The sequence below is a fragment of the Podarcis bocagei genome (genome assembly GCF_964188305.1).
Source record: "Podarcis bocagei genome assembly, chromosome: 1".
NCBI classification, from domain to species: domain Eukaryota; kingdom Metazoa; phylum Chordata; class Lepidosauria; order Squamata; family Lacertidae; genus Podarcis; species Podarcis bocagei.
In genome coordinates, this window is record NC_138125.1 from 123,680,496 (window position 1) to 123,703,962 (window position 23,467).

Below are 23,467 nucleotides of genomic sequence, written 5' to 3' on the forward strand. Positions count from 1 at the left end.
CGGCGGCAGCAGGAGGCCCCATTAGCTAAAGTGGTTCTTCAGGTTAAGAACAGTTTGAGGTTAAGAACAGACCTCCAGAACGAATTAAATACTTAACCCGAGGTACCACTGTACTATAGTGGCTTGCCTGTTCTTTGCAATCCTGATTTCCAGAACAGGGAGAGGCAGGTTACTTGCAATACAAGAGGAAGCCAAAACATGGAACTTGCATTATGCTCATCCTCTGTCTAGAAAGATTTTCTCTTTCCCTTCACTAGGCACATTCAGCACAGCTGCACTAGAGTTCAGAAGGGGCTGCTTTTTTATAATTGGGCCTCCATCATTCGAACGTACCCCACACCACACATCAAAGGGATCCATTACTGAAGCACAACCATTTTAATCAAGGCATTGGATTCTGCAAAACAGAAAAAGTACTCTCTCTGCCACCACATCAGTCTTGTTACACTGGGTACCAAGGTTTAGAAAGCACAGTCAGATTGAGGTATCATTACTGTTACAGCCTAAATCAGTGTTTTAAAACTGTGGGGATGTCATGTGCCACTTTTGGTGCTTTCCTGATCAGGCCTTATCTATGCCAGTCTGGAACCAGTATAGCAAAACACTATGAGAAAGATAATGCTGTGGGCCTTGGATGTGACAGTTGATTCACCACTTTGCTCCTCTTAGACCACAAAGGGACACGGGTGGTGCTGTGGTCTAAACCACTGAGCCTCTTGGGCTTGCATATCAGAAGGTCGGCAGTTTGAATCCCCATGACGGGGTGAGCTCCCGTTGCTCGGTCCCAGCTCCTGCCAACCTTCAGTTCGAAAGCCCACCAGTGCAAGTCAATAAATAGATACCGATGTGGCAGGAAGGTAAATGGAGTTTCCGTGCGTTCTGGTTTCCGTCACGGTGTCTGTTGCGCCAGAAGCGGCTTAGTCATGCTGGCCACTTGACTCGGAAAACTTTCTGTGGACAGACACTGGCTCCCTCAGCCTGAAAGTGAAATGAGCGCCTCAACCCCATAGTCACCTTTGATTGGACTTAACCATCCAGGGGTCCTTTACCTTACCTTAGACCTCTCTTAGGATTGCTTTGTATATTTCTGGGCTCCCTGTCCATTTGTCATTTCATCGATCCTTGCATTTTCAGAAGCCTGTGGCTACTGAATCATGAATAGGAATTGAACCTAACATTTGACAAAGCAATGTTGTGTAAATACTACAGCAAGTCTTGAAGACTTCTCCCTGGTGGTTACAGAACTGCAAGCGCAGACTCCAGATCATGTTAGGTCTAATGCTAGGAGTCTCAAAAACAGCCTCTTAAACCGTATAGCCTGTATCTTCTTTGCACTGTTTTTTGGCTAGAATGCCCAGTGTGAACCTTCAGATATTTCAGATTATAGTTTGTAATGGGCAGGACAATCCTAAGCTATTATCCACCATGCTGGAAGATGTTTGGATGGATAGGAAGTATCCCTCAACAAAGGTTTACCAAGCTCCGCCAGCAGCAGAGAAGCCAACTCCTAGGAGCTGAGGTCCCTTCACCCTCCCCCCATGAAATATTTGAGGGTCCGCCTCAAAGTTAATGGGCATTGCCATTCAAATGGTCTTTGCACCACTGTACTCACCCAAATGGTGGGCATACACTACTGCCAGAGATGTCCCCACCAATGGTAGCCAGTGAGCCCCCTGAAACATGGGTGGGGCACTGCATCAGCGTATGATTAAGGGGAATTTGTGCAGGCCCTGTTGCTCTCACAGTAGACTTGATCCTGGTCTCTTCACCACATCAGTCTGCAAGATGGTGCGCTGTACAGTCCCCCCCCCCCCTGTACACACCTATCTTTCACTCTGGCTCTTATTGGTAAAAGGGGTCTGGTGGCCCCCCTCCATCATGCCCTGAAATTGCCAGCCACAGGTTAGGGCTGCAGCCTAACATGTATGTACAGTGGTACCTCAGGTTACATACGCTTCAGGTTACAGACTCCGCTAACCCAGAAATAGTGCTTCAGGTTAAGAACTTTGCTTCAGGATGAGAACAGAAATCGTGCTCTGGCGGTGTGGCGGCAGCAGGAGGCCCCATTAGCTAAAGTGGTGCTTCAGGTTAAGAACAGGTTCAGGTTAAGAACGGACCTCCAGAACAAATTAAGTACTTAACCTGAGGTACCACTGTATAAGCACAATTAAAGGTGAAATGCTACAACCACTGATTCGAGAAGTGCAGTTTGCTTTGAATCTTGCACTCTGTTGTGGATTTCCTCCTATAGTGGGTAGGGGTGGAAAAACCTGTCAGTTTGGGTTTCTCATTTTTACAGCCTTCAATTTCAGTTCTCTTCATTTCTACATCCGTTAGAGAAATATTGAGATAGTTTTAAAAATCCTTGAAAAGATTCATCAACATTTTAGTGCAAATTTCCCCAATAAACCTATTTTAGTATGCAATTTGGCCTAATATACACATTTTTGCAAAGCAATTTCCCACTTAATATAATACAATTTGGAATGTTATTTGCACCGATACATGCATCTCTATGCACAATTTACCCCAGTACATGCATTTTTGTATGCATTACCTGGCCAAAGAACTGCCTTACAAAATTTGGAGAAATATGAATTCCAAAGGCTGGCTGTATTTCGGTTCGCATATTGTTTTGGGACATGCAAGTTAGGGTCAGGGCTTTAGGGAGAATTCACAGGAACTCAGTTCCGGCACCTCTCAGGTGGGTGCCATTGCCATTGGGAAGTGTTCATGGCGAGTTCCAGCACCTCTTTTTCTAGAAAAATGGCACTGGGAAGGGTTGCCTTTAAATGTGAACCTAATTAAAAAATTTCCCCCTTCTCAAACTTCAGGAGATGTTCATGTGTCTTTCCTGATATATTCCATGTAATTTAAACTGACACACTGATTTTATCACAATATTTTATTCAGCAACAATTTTTAAAAATTGAATTTCCAGAGTTCCAAAGCCAGAGTTGTCAAATCCTGAGTTTCCAGATTTGCATTCAATGGCAATCATTCAGATTGCTTGCCTTTAGTTTTTAAGCACTGTCATAAACATATATAACTAAAAAAAATTCCCCTTTATAATTTAATTTATAAAATACTTTGGGTGCTACATTAAAAAAAAAAGAATCACAGGCAGCATAGTGCACGCTCACTTATCACACACACTTATTACACACACATACACAAATACAATACAATCCTGTTTTCTTCCACCAGAAATAGATATTGTGAGAAGGACTCTTATAGACAAAGGAAGCCACTACTCAACAAGAAACTTGTATTTAATTAAATGTTTTGCAAAGATACATGAATAAAGCTATGCGTATGGCTTTTCTTTCTTTTTGTGTGTGTTTATTTTCAAAAGAAACAAAACAAGAAACGAGAGAGCATAATTTTTCAAGAAAGGAACGGACCTCTGTATCCACATGCTCTGTGTAAAAAAGATATGCTGATGTACACAGCATTCTGTATATGGTATAACCATAAGGGAGAAAAATGCACAGAATAACATTTTCTCCCAGACACCAGAAAACTAATACTAAATTCTACCAAAAAAAATAAGTTGATGGCAACAGTCTTTTATTTTCTCAGGATTTTACAGACACCATTTTAGCACCATTCCCTTTTTTAATTAAAAAAACAAAACCATTTTACTTTTATATTATATTATATTGCCCTGCCTTATATTGCCCTGCCTATATCCATTCTTGGAATTATAACAGAAGCATAGCACCTTGTTGTATCTAGAACAAACACTAGATTATTAAATGCATCCCAGTTTCTAGAGATGAGGTAGCTCATGCTAAGAAATGATGGACCATTTGCTTGCCCTGATTGATCAAGGCAGTTAAGTCAGAGTTTCCGGTGATGCATGACCAGTTGTTAAGCGAAAGTGTATCTCAGCAACAGTAATTTATATTAATACTTGGTTTTGGGGTTAATATATGGGAATACATGACAACACACATAACTGGGCAATACACTAGAGGCAGTAGGGAAATCCCGATGTCATGAAGTCATTCGGGAGTTTTGATATTGACCACAATGCAACAAAACTCTATCCACTGACTATAACTTAGAAGAGGTAATTTCCCATTGGGGGTTGCTCATTAGACAGGCAACCAACCACCAATCACTGCCCCAATCCCAACCACTGATTTTGAATTGGAGACTTTGGGGGTAAAACATTACCAAACCGTCGACTTATTAACAGTAATTGGAATTATGCATTTAGCTAACTACATTAGGTAGCACGTGTTGTTCTTAAATTTTGTAGAATTCGAGCCATAAGGAATGTGTACACCATCTACTTCAGCTCTCTTCACTGTGTCAGAGTACATAAACGCACGATATGCATTATTCCCTATGATCCCAGAGGATAACCTTCATCAGAGTGCTTGATGGTTCACAAATGGTGGCCAGGACTGAAAGGGATGTCTATACACACTGGCAAATGGTGGTACACAGCTTTGTGTTCCCGATTTTGCTGCAGCAGTTGACAAATCACTGCTTAGCTTTACAGCAGCTTGTTTATTTCGCAGTAGGAGCCGCTGCCTCGAAATCAGGAAGCAGAGTTTCAGCTGCATCCAGTGCTGATCTCTACTGCATGCATAACTCTTCTTTTGGATCGTATCTGATCAGGGGTCAAACAAAAGCAGAGAGAATGCTGTTTCACAGATTCAAATTTTTCCAAAAGTTTGAAATGGCTTAGCTTAAGAACGTTGCCCACGAGCTCATGGAAACTTAAGTCCTTTGTTGCACTAAGGATAGACTCTGACATTAATTCCCCCTACTTACATCATGGAAGTGAGACAAAAATGCAAAAGAAGCGAGCCTTTGTAATATCATTGTGGTAAGAAAGCATCTGATGAACGGTTGGCAAGCTTCCAATGACCTTTGCCAATTGGATGCATCAGATTTGCATTTAAACATTTGGAAACTCCAGACTCTCACACCTTTTGCCTATTTTCTATGCTGTTTCAGAAGGGCATAAACTAAAGAGACAAGGAAATTAGCGCGGAAAGTTAATATCAGTTAAATAGACATTAACCTTGTCCCAAAACACTTCCAAATGTGTATTGAATACCTACTATGGTTGGCTACTGAAATTGGGAGCAAAGCTGAAGCAATGATGTTCTGTTTGCGGAGAGTATACCACACCTTTACAATTCATGGTGCGATTCACTGGAGGAATTGGTGGCAACGCTGTTAGTAAAATCTCTTGGCAATGTTTCATTGAGCTACCTTGATGTTCAAGAACATTCTACAGTGTGAAATTGCCCAAAGAATATTCTGAACATTCCAAGTTTCGTGACGAAAGTGAAATCTCAGATTGGCTGGGGGAATCCCTCACATGAGCTGGAGGGACAGGAGGAGCTATATGCTAAAGCAAAGTGACCCCAAACTGGAAAGCTAAGTGGGCCTCAGGAGATAGTGAATTTCCTTGAGTTACCAAACCCAGGTGCAGAATTGATAGTGGTGGTGGGGGGGAGCTAAACAGCAAATGAGATGGACTGAAAACCAGGGAGTTGAGGAAATGAGTTGTGGTAAAGTCATGAAGTTGAATGACGGAAGTCCAAGTAGAAAGTGGGACATGAGGAAACCTCACACAGGGCAAAGAGGACAGGAGTGGTTTTGTACTATTAGCAAGAAAGAAATGGAAAGGTAAGGGAGCTTTGGAGATGGTGGGCCAGTGGCCTTAGGGGTCCCTGTGTCTGGAGCCTGAGAGGGCCTCTGTACCTTTAAGAGTTACATAGAAGGGATAATTTGACTTTTCTTCCTTGACGACAGCACTGTGACTTGGCTAATCTAAGGGATCAGTAAAGGCCAATAGGTGGTTCAGGGCAGGGGTCAATTTCACATATTAATTTGAAGTAACTAACCAGTTATTGGTGTACTGGCTTCTTAAAAAAAAAATATCAGTGTCATAATCTACAACGCCTCACTGGTGCAGTAGTGAGTTTTAACTTGGTGGACAATTGACCGTCTTATATATACCCATCTGTTTAGAGTACTTGCTTCATGTGAATTGCACCCATTTTAAACTGAGCAGAAACCCCATGTATAAATAATAATGACGGTGATGTTTTTCTTTTGTTTTTAATTAAGAAACATGTTAGCTATTTTTGCATCAAAGGGTGGTCATTTGTCCTTCTAAAGTCCTATTACTTCATTAAAAAAGTTGACTTGGGACAATTAAGACTGAAGGTGTGTAAGGCAGTAAAATAAATAACCTAAAGCAGGCCAGGGAATTAGAAAGAACTGTTATATACAATGCTGATTCCAATATCAGCCATTATTTCAAGAGTCTCAGGATTAACTTCACTCAGTCTAAATTCTTGTGTTTTGTTGCTGTTGTTTCCCAATGCTTGTGAATATGTATGTTTTCCCCCCCTTTTTATTTATTTATTGTTTTTTCTTTCTTTCCTTTTTTTACTACACAAAACAAACTGGCCCAATCTCTATTCCAAACTCTTGGTCTGCACTTCCAATGTCCACTGGAGCAATGTCGACTATAGGTAAGCGTGCCACATTCTGTGTTTTGTATTCGAAGACGGTGCTGCCCACGTTCCCATTGCGTTTCTGCAAGAGAAGGAAAACAAGAGAGGAGGGAAATGACTTGAGGCTATTGGTCAGATCCTCTGCAAACCAAGAAGAAAACTAAGCCTACTTAGCCAACAAACATGTGCTATGCTGGGTGCAAGGGATGCGGGTGGCACTGTGGGTTAAACCACAGAGCCTAGGACTTGCTGATCGGAAGGTTGGCGGTTCGAATCCCTGCGACGGGGTGAGCTCCCATTGCTCGGTCCCTGCTCCTGCCAACCTAGCAGTTCGAAAGCACGTCTAAGTGCAAGTAGATAAATAGATACCGCTCTGGCGGGAAGGTAAACGGCGTTTCCGTGCACTGCTCTGGTTCGCCAGAAGCGGCTTAGTCATGCTGGCCACATGACCCATAAGCTGTACACCGGCTCCCTCGGCCAATAATGCGAGATGAGCGCCGCAACACCAAAGTCGGTCACGACTGGACCTAATGGTCAAGGGTCCTTTACCTTTTCCTATGCTGGATGCAGTGAAGATTCAGGAAAGGAAGGAAAAAAAGAAAGCACTTCTTTGCACAGCGCATAGTTAAACTATGGAGCTTGCTTGCACAGGAGACAGTGACAACCATTAACTTGTCTGGCTTTAAAAAAGAATTGGACACATTCCCGGACAATATGGCTATCAATGGCTGCTAGCCATCTTGATTATGATCTGCCTCCACAGCTGAAGGCAGCAAAGCTTCTGAATACCAGTTGTTGGGAACCTTAGGAGGGGAGATTGTTCTCCTTGAGGGTTTCACTGCAGGCATCTGGTTGGCCACTGTGGGAACAGGATACTGGACTAGATGAGCCTTTGGCCTGATCCAGCAGACTCTTCTTATGACCAGCTCCAGTCTGTTGCACATAGCCCTCCTTAGTTATTACAATCACTACTTATCTGTAGTTCACAGTAGCTAAATCCGGCCTCCGACAACCGAGGTGGGCTACAATCTGATACACACGTCCCGAGCTTATAACTGAGAAGACGTGTCCCAAAAGGAGTGCCTGCTATTTAGCGTACACAAAAGCCTGTGTGATTATATGCTATGTTAAAGGACAGCCTGGTTTGTGCAGAAGAGCCGCTACAACACACCGGCAACAAAAGAAGGACTGTAGAAAAAGAGGTGCCAGAAAGCCACTTCCGAACTGGAGAGGAGGTGGGGTTGCGGGCCCACGCCCTCCCCACGCACGTGGGGGCTGACTCACAGCCCCCGCGAGAATGAGGGAATCCTCGGGCGCGTCATCTCCCCGATCAGCCAATCGGCTGGCCAGGGAGGCGTGGCCTGGGCTACTTAGGGCCGGCGTACCCGATGATTTTCCTCTCTTCTCCGCTCCAGCTGCTCCGGTTTCCCACCCCGCCCACCCTTAGGTTTAGCTCTTTGACATTGCTATGAACTTCGGTTGGTCGTAGGCATTGGTAGGGGTATTGTTATGCAAATGAGGGGGGAAGGAAGCGCCATCACCTTCCCCCAAAGCAAAGGGTAGTCCGGTAAAGGATTCTGGGGGGCCTTGCCCTGTCCGAAGCCTATGGAGGTGTGGGCCTAAGGCACCCCCCCCCCCCGAGCGGTGACCCTAGGGGAGCTCCTTGTTGATGTACATCAGCAGGACCCCCCCCCCACTGGTGGTTAACCCTTACCAGCCTTCATGCAATTAGGCTGAAGCCGGTTAGTTGATAGGACCAATGCCTAAGCCAATACCGCTCAATTCGTGCAATCAATAAAGTTGTGGCCTTTTAAGCCCATTAACCTTAATATACCGCGTCCTGTGTATTTATTTTCCAAGGGGGGAGGGGGACTTGCCACGCAATTCACCATGAGCGCCTCCCTTGTTCTCTTAGAATGGCAACGGCACCCACCTAAGGGGTGCCGGAACTGAGTTCCAGTGAGTCCCAGCTGGAAAACAGCCCTGACTATAGCTCAGTGACAGAGCACTTTGCCCCCAAAAGGTTTAATCCCTGGGGGATTAAATCCCTGGGGGAGAGGGAGACAATTTTCTGAAATTGCCGGTCAGTGTAAACGATACAGTCGTATCTTGGTTTCGAACAGCTTAGTTCTCGGACGTTTTGGCTCCCGAACGCCACAAACCCGGAAGTGACTGCTCCGGTTTGCAAACTATTTTTGGAAGCTGATCGTCTGACGGGGCTTCCACAGCTTCCGATTGGCTGCAGGAACTTCCAGCAGCCAATCAGAAGCCACACTTTGGTTTCTGAATGTTTTGGAAGTCAACTGGACTTCCAGAACGGATCCCGTTTGACTTCCAAGGTATGACTGTACTGAGCTAGATGAAGGAAAGGACTGACTTTGTATAAAGCTGCTCCCTGTGTTCCTATATTTAGCTGGCTCTTGGCAGGCAGATAAAATTGCCAGTTCATACCGTATATAGAAGCTGCTATGGGCCTTTGGTGTGTGTAGCATCATTGTGACTGTCCAAGGTATGTTGAGCTTTCCCTTCCACTCAACTGCCATCTGGCTGTGATGACCAATTGCACAGGGCCTTCACTGTGACTGGAAATTACACAGTGCAACTGGTTGTGGTATCATTCCCCCCCCCCCTGCATTGTAAATTCTGATTTCAAAACCCAATGCTGCGGGGATATTCTCTTGCTGAGAGAAGCTTGTAGTAAAATCCTGTTTTGCTTCATGTCTCATTATGAATGCCCAGTGCTGAAAATGCAAAACAAAGAAACCCGCCAACTTACGCTGCAGCTGTCTTGAAGGACAGTGTATCTAAAGCGGCTGTTTCCTTCAGCTTTAATCTCAAGGTCATTAGCTGCCTTCAGGACCACAGCTTTCTTCAGGTTCTTGGCTTGGTCATCCATGTACCCTATGCTGTTCTTGCAAAGGTAGGTGATATTCTGAGAAGCTTCTTTGGACAGCAAACGGAGGAAAGTCATTTGAGTGACAGCAGTGTTGGGTGACTCACTATCTCCGTAGACAAACTGCAGAGGTATGAAGAAGTGAAAACTCATTTACACAACTCTAGATAATATCTCCTCTTCTCCCCTAAATCCATGCAATTCAGTTGAAGTATAACTGAAACAGCTTGCTACACAGTATAAGGAATTTTAATTTAATATCTGAAAGACTGTCTCCTTCCTCCCCTCCTTCTTGGGTGCTGAAATTGGCAGAGGAGGACCTCTTAGTAGTTCTACTGCTCTCAGAAGTTTGGGAAGGTGTGGTGGCCCAGGAGAAGACATTTATCCATGGTGGCCTCTAAGGTGAGGTGTGTTTTTATGCTGGCATTTGATTCTGCTTTGCTGCAATTTGTTACTCCTGTACATTACAAAATTGCTTTTGTCATTCTAATTCGCAAGCAAAACTGAGAGCTTTGGCTGCCAAATTGCCAATAATCAATCTAATACATAAAATAAATGATATATTAAAAACCAGACATATTAATAACTAAATGTGCTTATATTTTTCAACTCACCTAGATTTATAATACTATTTTCATTATGGATTACATTTCTAAAAACCTCCAAAAGACAACGATGAGGTGAATACCCCCCCCAAAAAAAGTAACTTTAATTACCTGTGAACCTCTATTCATATCAAGTCCATACCATACGGGCTTTAGGTCAGATGATCTACTGGTCCACCACGTTTTACGTGGGATGCTAGCTGGGTTGGCAGGTATACACGATTCTCCTGTTTCCAAATTGCAGAATACTTTGATAGCATCTTCCACACAACCCTGATTAGGATCAATCCAATATTCTCCTGCAAAGATCAAACAGGAAAGTTTAAAGCAAGACAAACCAGCAATTACTGGTCCAGGTAAGGTCCAGTGACTAGGTCATAATTATCGCACACAGGTTTCTTCCAGTAAAAGTGTACAATGGAGTAAACCAGTTTTGTAAGGCAACAAGCAAACGCGTAGACGTCTGGAAGTAAACACCACTGAACAAAGTAGGACTTGTTTCCAAGTAAGTATGCATAGGACCATACTACAATTCTTCTGGTTCAATATCATCCATTCAAAAATGAGTCATGCAGTGGTAATGTAACAAATGAATATGGGACATCTTTAGAGAAGGGGTGGAAAGAGAATTCATCAGTCAGCGGAAGGAAGGGAAAAAGCTCCATATACAAAAACCTGAGAACAATTGAACTAATCCTCAAACACTACATTCACGTTGCCAGCACTTCAATCTCGGGACAGGTTAAATTGGTGTTATAAACCATGTTGCCGTTTTATTTTTATTTTTATTATTAATTGAATTTATATACCACCCTATACCTGGTGGTCTCAGGGCAGTTCACATAAAAAGATCACAGTACAGTGGTACCTCGGGTTAAGAACTTAATTTGTTCTGGAGGTCCGTTCTTAACCTGAAACTGTTCTTAACCTGAGGTACCACTTTAGCTAATGGGGCCTCCCGCTGCTGCTGCACGATTTCTGTTCTCATCCTGAGGTAAAGTTCTTAATCTGAGGTACTGTTTCTGGGTTAGCGGAGTCTGTAACCTGAAGCGTCTGTAACCGAAGCACCACTGTATATAAAATAAAAATAAAAGCAATAACCCAATAATAGCCCCCACCCAAAAAAAGAACCACATTTTAAAAGGGTATGGGATGTTGATCAGGTCAACCAAAGGCCTGGTTAAAAAGGAATGTTTTTGCCTGGCACCTAAAGGTGTACAGTGGTACCTCGAGTTACATACACTTCAGGTTACAGACTCTGCTAACCCAGAAATAGTGCTTCAGGTTAAGAACTTTGCTTCAGGATGAGAACCTCCAGACCTTTTCAGGTGATATTTGAATACGGCTGCATAAAGTTTAATATTTATGGGCTTGGATCTCAATTCAGTCTCCCACAAACTCAAAGGTTCTTTCCACCCATGGAAGACTCTTGAATTTTTCAGCTCCTTCCACTGTTCCAGAGGCTGCCACAGTCCAAGGAAACAGATTTTCGTAGGGTTCGAAGGCTTGCAGTGGGGAAGAAGAATTGGTGAGAGTCACCTCTCCCCTCCCATCTGGCAGTGGAAGGGAAGTCATGAGCCAGGTCATTTTATTATATTTATTCATTCTTATAAGCTTATTCCACTCTGAAGACTCTAGGACAGAGCTTTCCAAACTGTGTGTTGTGACATGTTACTGTGTCGGCTGCAGTGTGTAGGTGTGTCGCTGGAAAGGGGTTAGTTTACCTCCAGTTTGCCAGTAAAACGGAATTACTGTGTTGTGAAATGATGCATGTCTAAAAAGTATGTCACCAACATGAAAAGTTTGAAAAGCTCTGCTCTAGGAGGTTGCAAGAGATTTGGCTGAAATATCTGATAACTCCATCACGGTTAACCAGTTTTTCTTAATTTGTGTTGATAAGTTCAAGGGGAAATCATTTTTCTTGGAAACTGTGTTAAATCACTCCAGCAGATATTGTTGAGGGTTTTTTGTTTTTAGATGAAGAGATATGAAGCGAACTGCAATTTTTGCTGTTCTCATCTGCTCTAGCAATTCTTAGACATTCTTGTCTTATGGACCACAATTCTGGCTTGCTTCCTCATTGCGGATCACCACATTTTCTTATGTTATGGCTCCCATATGAAAGGCTAATTAAAACCCAGTTTCTTCTACACTCTGACACAGATGTACTGAACATGTAGGGTAAAGAGAAAGAGGATCAGCTGCTACATAGCAGATAGACATTGCTATGGTGGTGCTTCTAAGACCTAAGACCATTCAGTGCTGTGGCAGACTGCAGAAGTTTTAAGTCTACATCAGTTGATACATGCGGCAGCTAGACTGGTGACTGGGAGCGGCCGCCGAGACCATATAACACCGGTCTTGAAAGACCTACACTGGCTCCCAGTACATTTCTGAGCACAATTCAAAGTGTTGGTGGTGACCTTTAAAGCCCTAAACGGCCTTGGTCCTGTATACCTGAAGGAGTGTCTCCTCCCCCATCGTTCTACCCGGATACTGAAGTCCAGCTCCGAGGGCCTTCTGGCGGTTCCCTTGCTGAGAGAAGCCAAGTTACAGGGAACCAGGCAGAGGGCCTTCTCAGTAGTGGCACCCGCCCTGTGCAATGCCCTCCCACCAGATGCCAAAGAGAAAAACAACTACCAGACTTTTAGAAGACATCTGAAGGCAGCCCTCTTTAGGGAAGCTTTTAATGTTTAATAGGTTATTGTATTTTAATATTCTGTTGGAAGCTGCCCAGAGTGGCTGGAGAAACCCAGCCAGATAAATAATAGTAATAGTAATAATAATAATAATAATAATAATAATAATAATAATAATAATAATAATAATAATAATAATATAACAAGGCACAGTTATGGACTGAAATATCACTGGGGAAACCCAGCCAGATGGGCGGGGTATAAATAATAAATTATTATTATATTATTATTATATTTGCCTTCATCAACAGTGACTCTGACAGCTGACATACATACATACATACATACATAGACAAACAAACACGTACCACTCTTCTTGGATGGATGACACAGCCTCAGGTCATCACAGGTGCGGGCTGGATGTTTCTTAGATCCATCAGGGCTACGCATTGTTTCAATCTGACTGCTCAGCGACTTCAGTGTGGCATGGACTCCCGGGTCTGTTTTATTGTTGTCATCTGGGGCAGCTTCGTCTTCTGTGAATTCCGGCAGTGGATCGTGCATCATATCGTCATAATGTCCCATGATGTCCCCAAGTGCAGCAGTGAGATGGCCTGGAGGACCAGGGGGACCTGGCGGACCTGGATCACCTGGTGGACCCTAAAGGTAAAAGTAGGGAGAGAGACCAGACTCCTGATGACTCAGTGAAATGCCTGGGGCACAAACTATGAAGGGACAGCATTCTAGCCGCTGAGACCACATAACACCGGTCTTGAAAGACCTACATTGGCTCCTAGTACGTTTCCGAGCACAATTCAAAGTGCTGGTGCTGACCTTTAAAGCCCTAAACAGCCTCGGTCCAGTATACCTGAAGGAGCGTCTCCACCCCCATCATTCTACCCAAACAATGAGGTCCAGCACCAAGGGCCTTCTGGCGGTTCCCTCACTGAGAGAGGTGAGGTTACAGGGAACCAGGCAGAGGGCCTTCTCGGTAGTGGCGCCCTCCCTGTGGAACGCCCTCCCACCAGATGTCAAAGAGAACAACAACTACCAGACTTTTAGAAGACATCTGAAGGCAGCCCTGTTTAGGGAAGCTTTTAATGTTTGATGTATTATAGTATTTTAATATTCTTTTGGAAGCCGCCCAGAGTGGCTGGGGAAACCCAGCCAGATGGGCGGGGTATATATAATAAATTATTACTATTATTATTATAGCTAAGTTGCTAAACAACACCTGGGTGTGTTGATCTGACATGCCCAACTGCAATGGATTTGCGAGTAATGGAGGAGGAATGATTGCATTGTCTCAGCAAGAAAACACTACAGTTACAGCTGAGCAACAACTGGACAAATACTTTGGCACAGGATGATTGGTCTGAAGACCATCTAATCCTACGCAACATGGCCATGCTGCCTGGGGCGATGGAAGTTGTAGCCCCAGACGTCTGGGGAACAGCAGGTCGGGAAAGACTGCTATACAATGTGCAGTGAACACTTACCTGGGAATAAGTCCCATTAAACTCAAAGAGTTGACCGGGCATGTAGAAGATTGTGCTGTCAATTAATGAACTCACTTTTCTGCCATAAGCACTCAAAGCAGTTTGTAACAAATCAATCTCATTTCATCTGGTGCTAATCAATCTAATTTCAACACACTGCTGTTAAACACTGTTGAAATCAATCTAATTTCCGTTTTTCTTTTTTTCTTTTGACATAAATAAATAAGAATAAATAAATAAATAATAAAAACGTTGTCAGGACTGGTCGTTGTCCTCTTCAGATCACCACACAAACGCTTCTTGTTCTTTTATAAAACTTTTTATTGCGTATTAACAAAACATTCTTATAAACGGTTCTTAACTATTATTCCTCAGAGTCACTTCTTTCAGATACCTTCTGAGCTCTGCTTCTCCATGACCAGCCACTCTCAAAATGGCGAAGGCGCCCTTCCCTTCGTTTTCCCGCTCTTTTTTCTAACCTCCTGGCTAGAGCTGGCCTGTATCTCCCCTCCTCCGAATCTGAGCTAGAACTTAACCCTTGCCTTTCCTGGGAACAGCCGGTCCCTCCCTGTTGCTCTCTTCTCTTCAATTCACTGCTCTCCTCCCCCCCTTGGGGAATGCTTTCTCCCTCTGAGAAACTGGAATCTTCTAACTCTAACTCTTCCCTGACATCACCCCCTCCCCTAAGCCCCCCTTCCTCCTCCTCGCTCTTCTCTGTTTCTGAATGACCGAACCCTATGAACTCTTCTTCCTCGCTATCTGTCTCTTCAAAAATTTCATGAAGATGCCAGTTATGGGGTTTTGGCTTGTGGGGATATTTTCTATGAAATTCTCTCTGCAATTCTGGAACGTTAATTTTTTCTGCTGGTTCCCATGAGTTCTCAGACTCATCTAACCCTTTCCATGCAACCAAATACTGTAATTTCCTCCTACTTATTCTTGAGTCTAATATCTCTTCCACTTCGGTCTCCTCTTCCCCCATCATGGTGGGAAAAGGAGGTGGTTCCCTTGAACTTTGATACTTATGCGCTGGTACAAACACTGACAATAAAGATCTATGAAATACAGGGTGTATTCTCATATTTTCAGGCAAATGAAGTTTGAAAGCGACTGGGTTAATTTGAGCCTTTACTTGGAAAGGTCCCAATCTCCTTGGTTCTAGCTTTTTACACCTCCCTCGTATTGGTAGTCCCTTGGTAGACAGCCATACCCAGCTCCCTACTTGGATTTCTTCCCCAACTCGCCTGTGCCTGTCTGCAGCTTTCTTGTAAGCCTCTTTAGCTTCTTCCAAATCCTCTTTCAATATCTCATGAATGCACCTCAACTCCTCTATCATTTGTTCTGCTGCTGGTACTGCTAACTGCTCCTCTTGACCTGGGAATGCCCTTGGGTGCAAGCCATAGTTTGCCACAAATGGGGCTCTGCCCGTAGACACATGCATTGCATTATTATATGCAAACTCTGCTAGACTCAACTTCTCTAACCACCCGCTCTGCTGATAACCAGCATAACACCTCAGATATTGTTGTAGTGTTGCATTCGTTCTTTCAGCTTCCCCATTGGTTTGCGGGTGTCTCGCAGACGTGAGGCTTAGCTCCACATCTAGTAACTGCATTAACCTCTTCCAAAATTGTGATGTAAATTGGGCCCCTCTATCTGAAATGATTTGTGATGGCATACCATGCAACCTAAAAATATTATCTAAAAACATCTTTGCAGTTTCCTGTGCGGTCGGAATTTTGGTACATGGTATGAAATGTGCCATCTTGGTTAGCATGTCAACCACCACAAAGATCACTGTTTGCCTATGCGATGACGGTAGATCCGTTATAAAATCCATAGACACCACATCCCAAGGCCTTCCCGGCGTGGGCATAGGTTGCAACAACCCTGCGGGAGCTGCTCTGGGTGCCTTGGCTCGTTGACATACTTCACAACCTCTTACATATTGTGTTACTTCCTCCCTCAACTTTGGCCACCAGAACTGCCGTGTGATCTGATACAGGGTCTTTTCTCTACCAAAATGTCCTGCAGTCGGGTTATCATGATGTTGCCTCAACACTTTACCTCTTAATTCACCTGCAGGTACATACAGCACCCCTCTCCTGTACAACAATCCATCTTTTTCTTTGAAACCTTCCTCTTCCCCTCTACCTTTTCTCAGTTCCTCCATTTTCTTTTGTGCAAACTCATCTGTTACTGTCAATCGCTGGAATTCCCTGCTGTCCACTACTACGGCTGCACACCCCCACTGATCCGATCTCAGCATTTCTCGCAACTTGGGAGGTGCTTCCCCTTCCATATATTCAGGTTTGCGCGATAATGCGTCTGCACGAACGTTTTGATGCCCAGGTATATACTCAATCCTAAAATTAAACCCAGCAAAAAACTCTGCCCACCTAATTTGCCTTTGGTTTAGCTGTCTAGCAGTTCTCCAATACTCTAAATTCTTATGATCTGTTTGTACCACCACCTGATGTGACGCCCCTTCCAAAAAATGTCTCCACACTTTAAAGGCAGCATGCACAGCTAAAAGTTCCTTATCAAATATGGTGTAGTTTTGTTCTGATTGATTTAATTTTCTAGAGTAGAATGCACAGGGTCTCCAGTCCCCTTCCTTGTCCTGTTGCAGCAGAATGGCCCCAATAGCCCTATCAGAGGCATCAGTTTCTACTTTTATACGCTTACTTGGATCTAGGTGCATAAGATATTTTTCTGAAGCAAACACCACCTTTAATTTATCAAAGGCCTTCTGTGCTTCCTCAGACCATCTGAATGGCCCCTTGCCTCTTAGACAATCAGTCAGTGGCGTTGTGATTTTGGAGTAATTACCTATGAATTTACGATAGAAATTAGCAAATCCTAAAAACCTCTGTAGATCTTTCTTAGTTTTAGGTGCCTCCCATTCCACCACTGCCTGAACTTTACTGGGGTCCATGTGCACCCCTTTGTGGGAAATGCAATATCCCAGGAACTCCACCTTTTGTGTGTGGAACTTACACTTCTCTAACTTCACATATAACCTGTTGGTCCTCAATCTCTCTAACACCTGTGTGACATGTTTTACGTGTTCCTCCATACTTTCACTATATATTAAGAGGTCATCTAAATAAGAGACACAGAACTGATCCAGTATACCTGCTAAGACGTGATTGATGAAGGTTTGAAATACCCCTGAGCCATTTTGCAAGCCAAAAGGCATTACCAAGAATTCAAATGCACCATACTTAGTACAAAAACTGGTTTTCCACTCATCCCCTTCTCTGACCCTTATCAGATTATATGCTCCTCGTAGATCAAGCTTGGTAAAGACTTTGGCTGACCTTACTCTCTCTAAGAGGTCATCTATACGTGGCAGTGGGCACACGCGAGGCTTCATTTGACTGTTAAGGATTCTGAAGTCACATACTAATCTTGGTGCCCCTTCCTCCCCTTTCTTTTTGACAAAAAAGACGGGAGCACCCCCAGAGGCCGTGGACTCTCTAATAAAACCTCTCTGCAAATTCTTTTGCAGGAACTCCCTCAATGCTGCAGATTCTACTTCCGACATGGCATATATCTTGCTTGGTGGCAACTGTGCCCCAGGGACTAGATCTATCTTGCAATCATAGGGCCTATGTGGTGGAAGTTTATCCGCTTCTTTTTCACAAAAAACATCCTGATAAGCCATATATTGTGATGGAATCTCACTTTCATTCCCCATCAACTTCCCTTCTACCTCTGTTCCCATAACTTCCACCGAGATTTTTCCCTTTTGCCCCAAACAATGTGTCATACAATATATCGAACCAAAAACCAAAGACCTTTGATGCCAGGCAATCACCGGATTATGACGATTGAGCCAACTCATGCCCAGCACCATTGGGTGCACAGCTAGTTTGGTCACATGAAATGCCCTGGTCTCTGAGTGATGACCCATATCCATTCTCATTGGTGGAGTCTCATAAGTCACTTCTCCTGAAAGTAGCAGTCTGCCGTCGATTGTTTTCACTCGCAGTGGGAAACTCAAAGGTAACAAAGCGATTTTGTGTTCCTGTACCAATTTCTGGTCTATGAAATCTGCTGACGCTCCTGAGTCTAACAACGCCTCTACCTGGACGCTGTGTCCATTGGGTAGTTGTAGTTGCACCTTCACCGTTATTCCTGGAATAGGTGGTTCCGCATGAGAGCCTTCTATTGCTTCTCCACCCAGCTGCAAGCTCCCATTTCCAGCCGGGGACATTTGTTTCCCTGATGCAGTTCCTTTGGGCAATTCTTCTCTCATGTCTGCTCCAGATAGAGACTCCCATCCTTTACGATTACGACATTGTCGTGCTAGATGCCCTGGTTTTCCACAGACAAAGCAACGCCTTGCGTCTCTTCCTTTCCCTGCATTTCCTCTTACCATGGAAGTGGTAGTAACTGGGAGGGGTCTGGCTGCTCCTAATTCCATGGGCTCTGGCCGCTCTCGTCCTGGCACGTTGCCCGCTCTGCTCTCTGTACCTTCAATAATATTGTTTTCCCGCCACCGTGCTCGCCATTGTTCCTTCTTTTCACTAGCCCTCCGTTCCACGCGTAGGCTCAATTGCAGGCATGTTCGGACCAGAGAGTCCAAGGAACTAGCTTCTGGCATTTGGGCCAATTGGTCTAAAATCTCATTATTCAGTCCTTCCCTAAAAAGGGCTGCAACTGTTGGGGAATTCAGATCCCATTTTAATTTCTGCACCAGCAAACTAAAGTTGGACCAATAAACTCCCACAGTGTCCTTTCCTTGTCTCATTCTCAACAGCTGCCTAGCTGTGGTTGTTTCATGTGCAGGGTCTAAGAAAATCGTGTCTAGATACTGCAGAAACATTTGTAGATTTCCTAGGGCGGCATCCCTTCGAGATATTAGGGGTATAACACAGTCCTTAGCCCTCCCTTCCAAGAAATTAATCACATAAGCAACCTTCTCTTGCTCAGATTGAAATTCTTTATCCTTTATCTCAATTATGTAAGAAATTTCTGTCTTGAAAGCCATGTATTCAGAGCTTTCTCCCTTGAAGCTACGCGGACGTACAGTAAATGTTTTACTCACTCTATCTCCCTGCGTCGCTTGCAACATGGCTCTATGTTCTCCCAATGCTGCTGATAGTATGTCGACTTGACTTTTCAACTGTAAGTTCTGTTGCCATAAGTCCTGTAATGTTAGCTGGAGTGCTGGGGTTTCTCCTTGCCCAACTGGCGCCACAGCTCCCTCCATTTTGGCTTCTCCTTCTTTACTTATAGTGAAGAGGCGCAGAGCAGAAGGTATTCTGTCAGGACTGGTCGTTGTCCTCTTCAGATCACCACACAAACGCTTCTTGTTCTTTTATAAAACTTTTTATTGCGTATTAACAAAACATTCTTATAAACGGTTCTTAACTATTATTCCTCAGAGTCACTTCTTTCAGATACCTTCTGAGCTCTGCTTCTCCATGACCAGCCACTCTCAAAATGGCGAAGGCGCCCTTCCCTTCGTTTTCCCGCTCTTTTTTCTAACCTCCTGGCTAGAGCTGGCCTGTATCTCCCCTCCTCCGAATCTGAGCTAGAACTTAACCCTTGCCTTTCCTGGGAACAGCCGGTCCCTCCCTGTTGCTCTCTTCTCTTCAATTCACTGCTCTCCTCCCCCCCTTGGGGAATGCTTTCTCCCTCTGAGAAACTGGAATCTTCTAACTCTAACTCTTCCCTGACAAACGTGCTCCCCACCACTGAGACCATTCCATTGTAACTATCCAACCTCCCAAAATTTCAACACCTCTTGCGATAGTTTGGCCCCTTTCCATTTTAACAGTACAAATTCTACAAACACCCTCCATATCTCCTCAGAATCATTTCTCCTGCATATTCACCATCTTACCTTAATGACCCATGTTAATTTATCATTACAGTAGTACCTCTGGTTACGTACTTAATTCGTTCCGGAGATCCATTCTTAACCTGAAACTGTTCTTAACCTGAAGCACCACTTTAGCTAATGGGGCCTCCCGCTGCCGCCGCCACGCGATTTCTGTTCTCATCCTGAAGCAAAGTTCTAAACGCAAGGTACTATTTCTGGGTTAGCGGAGCCTGTAACCTGAAGCATATGTAACCTGAAGCGTATGTAACCCGAGGTACCACTGTAATAGCTATATCCCACAAAATCGATCTAATTTCAACACAGCACATCCTTTTTTCCGCTAATCTCCTCCTTTGGAAATTAAGTAGAGAGCCGCTTGCCCTCCAAAGCAACAAAATTCCCAGTAGTAAAATTACTACCAATAGCTATCTTATTTTTTGCACCAGTAGTAAATGCTGTACAAACTGATACAGTCCCAAGGCGCCGCCACCCTCCCTAAATTTCCCATTGTTTACCTCAGGTCCTGCTTCTCCTAAAGTTCCTCTTACACCAGGAGGTCCAACTGGTCCATGTGGTCCAGGATTTCCTTCTTTACCTGAAGGCCCAACCGGACCTGGAGGGCCCTGCATTGGGAAGGAATTTGCACATTAATCACCCACTTCAGCTGAAGAGTTATACTTCTGGCTTTTCCTCAGTCTTATGTACCCCAATCTTATACATTAATCTTAACATTAATGACTCGCATCGAATGTAACTGATCTGTAGAAAAGACTCTATAACCTGAAAATGGAGATACTGCACATATTTCTGTAATCCAAGAAAATCTTTAATAAAAACTATTTTTTTAAATAAAAAAAAGTATCTGTGGACTCAGCTATACAGCTGCAAATAAAACATTTCAAGTGTGTTTTAAGTGCAATATACAATGTGACACTAGATGGCAATAGCGAGCCTTATGGAAAATTCAATGCAAAAAAGCATTTTCAGGATTTTTTTATATATGTGTAGATTCCACCGCTGTATTTTAAGGCACAGGTCCAGAGCTAAGGCACTGTTTAATTTGGCCTTGCATCTACTTTTTATTCTCCATGTCTTTAGTTTCATGTTGCATCATATTTTATGGTTATTTTTGTTGCTAAAAGAGTCGTGTTGAAAGCTGCCCTGGGAATTTTTTGTTATAGGGCAGCCTACAAATGCTATAAGTAAATAAATAACATCTAACCTGGCATCTAAGCAGGTAGGGCATGAATAACTGAGGGCAGAATCTGTCCCACTATCTGTGCTTTGTTCATATGCAAAAAAAAAAATATGGAATTGTGTTTGCAAGGAACAGGGAGGCAGTGTAAGTGATGCAAGGACATAATGGGAAAATATTGCAAAGAGTGAACTGGGAAACATAACTAAGGGTCATTAAAGATATGCAAATTAGCACACAGGGCACACACCATTTGCTCCGTGAATTCCATTCATCTTTGTACACAAAAAAATCCAAGCATTTCCATAACCTTGAGGGATAGAACCTTGTTATTTGGGATTGAAAATTGAGATCCTCTGCAAGCTAACTTTTTTTTTTTTTTTTTGGACAAATCCAAGATTATCTTTGGAAAAGAATAGGACAAATAGCCTCAAGCAATAACCTTGCTTAACGAAAGTACATTGTAATCCCCATGCAAAGTTCATTTACTTTGAAATCAACAAAACACCATCTGCACAACAGCAAACTTTCAACGGGGGGGGGGGGGTCTAATTGTTTCCATATTGTTTTTCATATCTGGTGTACTCACTCTAGGGCCAAATGGACCTGGAATCCCAGAACTGCCTTGTTCACCGATAGGACCCTGCAGGGAAATAATATGGGTGAGGCATTATTTAAAATAAACATTATGGTAGTGTTGTGAGTTTGGGTGTTAAGATGTGTGCCAGACTCCTCTAATCCCTGGACCCTGCAAGTGTTAGAATTTAATCAAGGCTTAATTCTTGGAATAGCCAGGTTAGCCTCCTGGTGAGCTGGTAGCCTGGGTGATTCCTGTAAGGGGGAATTAAATTAAGGGGTTAAAACAGTAAATGGACGGAGCCCCTCCCTCAGCAGATTGAGAGAGCTGGGGGTGCAATGATGTGACTGGGAAGGAAAGCAGCAAGCTGGAGAGAGAGTCAGAAAAATATTTGAGAGCAACATTTGATTTCTGTTTGAAACCTGCGGCTATGAGAGACAGAAAAGACCCTTTGGGGGTGTTAATGCTGTGAACCCCTCTATCACAGGCTCAGGTTGTATATGTAGGTAAATAAAGCATATATAATATCACCACAGTCTCTGCTGTGCCTCATCCCCAAAGGAAACACGAGCCCTGGGTTTGGGACTTTCGTTTTCACTTGCTTTTAAAAGTGAATGGTTGTTTTGTTATAATCCGCCCTGGGACCTTATGGAAAAGAGTGAGTAGGAAATATTGGGTTTTCTCCAACTAAGTTATACTCAGAGTAAACGCACTGAAAAGAATGGGTTTAAGTTAGTCATGTGAACAGATTTCAGTGGGTCTACACTTTGTTTGACTGAGTTTGGATACTGTTATGTACTGAAGTTCTCACCCTGGGCCAGCAGGGGGATACTGTAGATAGTTCAGGTCCACATATGCAAATAAGGGATCGAAAGTGACGTTCAGTGATTGGATAGTTACAGAAACTTGTTACAGTTACGTTGTACTGGAGCTCTATATAAGCAGGCTGGCTGAACCCTTCGGTTCAGTTGTGTTCCAGCTTACAAATAAAAGAGCTGCTTTGGAGAAATTGCTGCGTCATCTGCTATGTCTACCCACTATTCAACAGATACAATCCCAAATAAATAAATAACGCAGTTCATCATAAGAGGATGCAAAAGCAAAATTGCCTGGAAAATGTTGCCTATTGTGTTATATGCCCAAGCTTGCAAATAGTCACTCATCTACCTTCCTGTGGCAAGAGCTTTCCAGGCAAAGAAGAAGAAGAAGATGATGATTTTGATGGGGCGATTGTAAACTAGAAGGGACTTGGTACTCATCTCTTTCAAGTTCTTGATATGGCAAAAGATTTGCATTTTGGGGGCAGGCAGATAAGAAAGAAAAATGTGTTAGTACATTTTATTTGCAAGACACACAGAGGACCCTTTGGAGTGTGAGGATTCTGAAAAGCAAACAGAGTGCACTGCCTACAAGAGGCTCCCTATTAACTGCAGTGAGGAAGGAGAAAACCCTTCTATCAAAAGTAATAGGAAGATCATGCACAGTTGCTCCATATATACAGTGGTATGTGTTATAAGAATTTTAAGGTCTTATATATATAATAAATGTTCATAAATGTACCAACCAAGCACGTACATAGATCAGCAGAGGAAGACCGACCTGAAACCATTTTGACTCCCAAACTGACCAAATGTTTTCTCTGCAAGGAGGGAGGGGGTCAGGGAGCCTTCCCATTGTTACAGGAATTTAGTAATCACCATTTCCAAGGGTGACAGACTACCAGGAAAGGCAA

General features: G+C 43.5%; 1 protein-coding gene across 1 annotated transcript in view; it reads right to left on the minus strand.

The window, feature by feature from the left end:
• Nucleotides 1-2,890: 2,890 nt before the first annotated feature.
• Nucleotides 2,891-23,467, minus strand: part of COL5A2 (collagen type V alpha 2 chain) — a 197,335-nt gene continuing 176,758 nt past the window's right edge. Inside the window, exons 49-54 of the mRNA XM_081194216.1 lie at nt 21,748-21,801; nt 20,479-20,586; nt 12,997-13,288; nt 10,101-10,288; nt 9,268-9,507; nt 2,891-6,573 (exon numbers count right to left, since the gene is read on the minus strand). Coding sequence (XP_081050342.1) covers nt 6,427-6,573; nt 9,268-9,507; nt 10,101-10,288; nt 12,997-13,288; nt 20,479-20,586; nt 21,748-21,801 — 1,029 coding nt within the window. The 3' untranslated portion in view covers nt 2,891-6,426. The remainder of the gene's footprint in view (nt 6,574-9,267; nt 9,508-10,100; nt 10,289-12,996; nt 13,289-20,478; nt 20,587-21,747; nt 21,802-23,467) is intronic.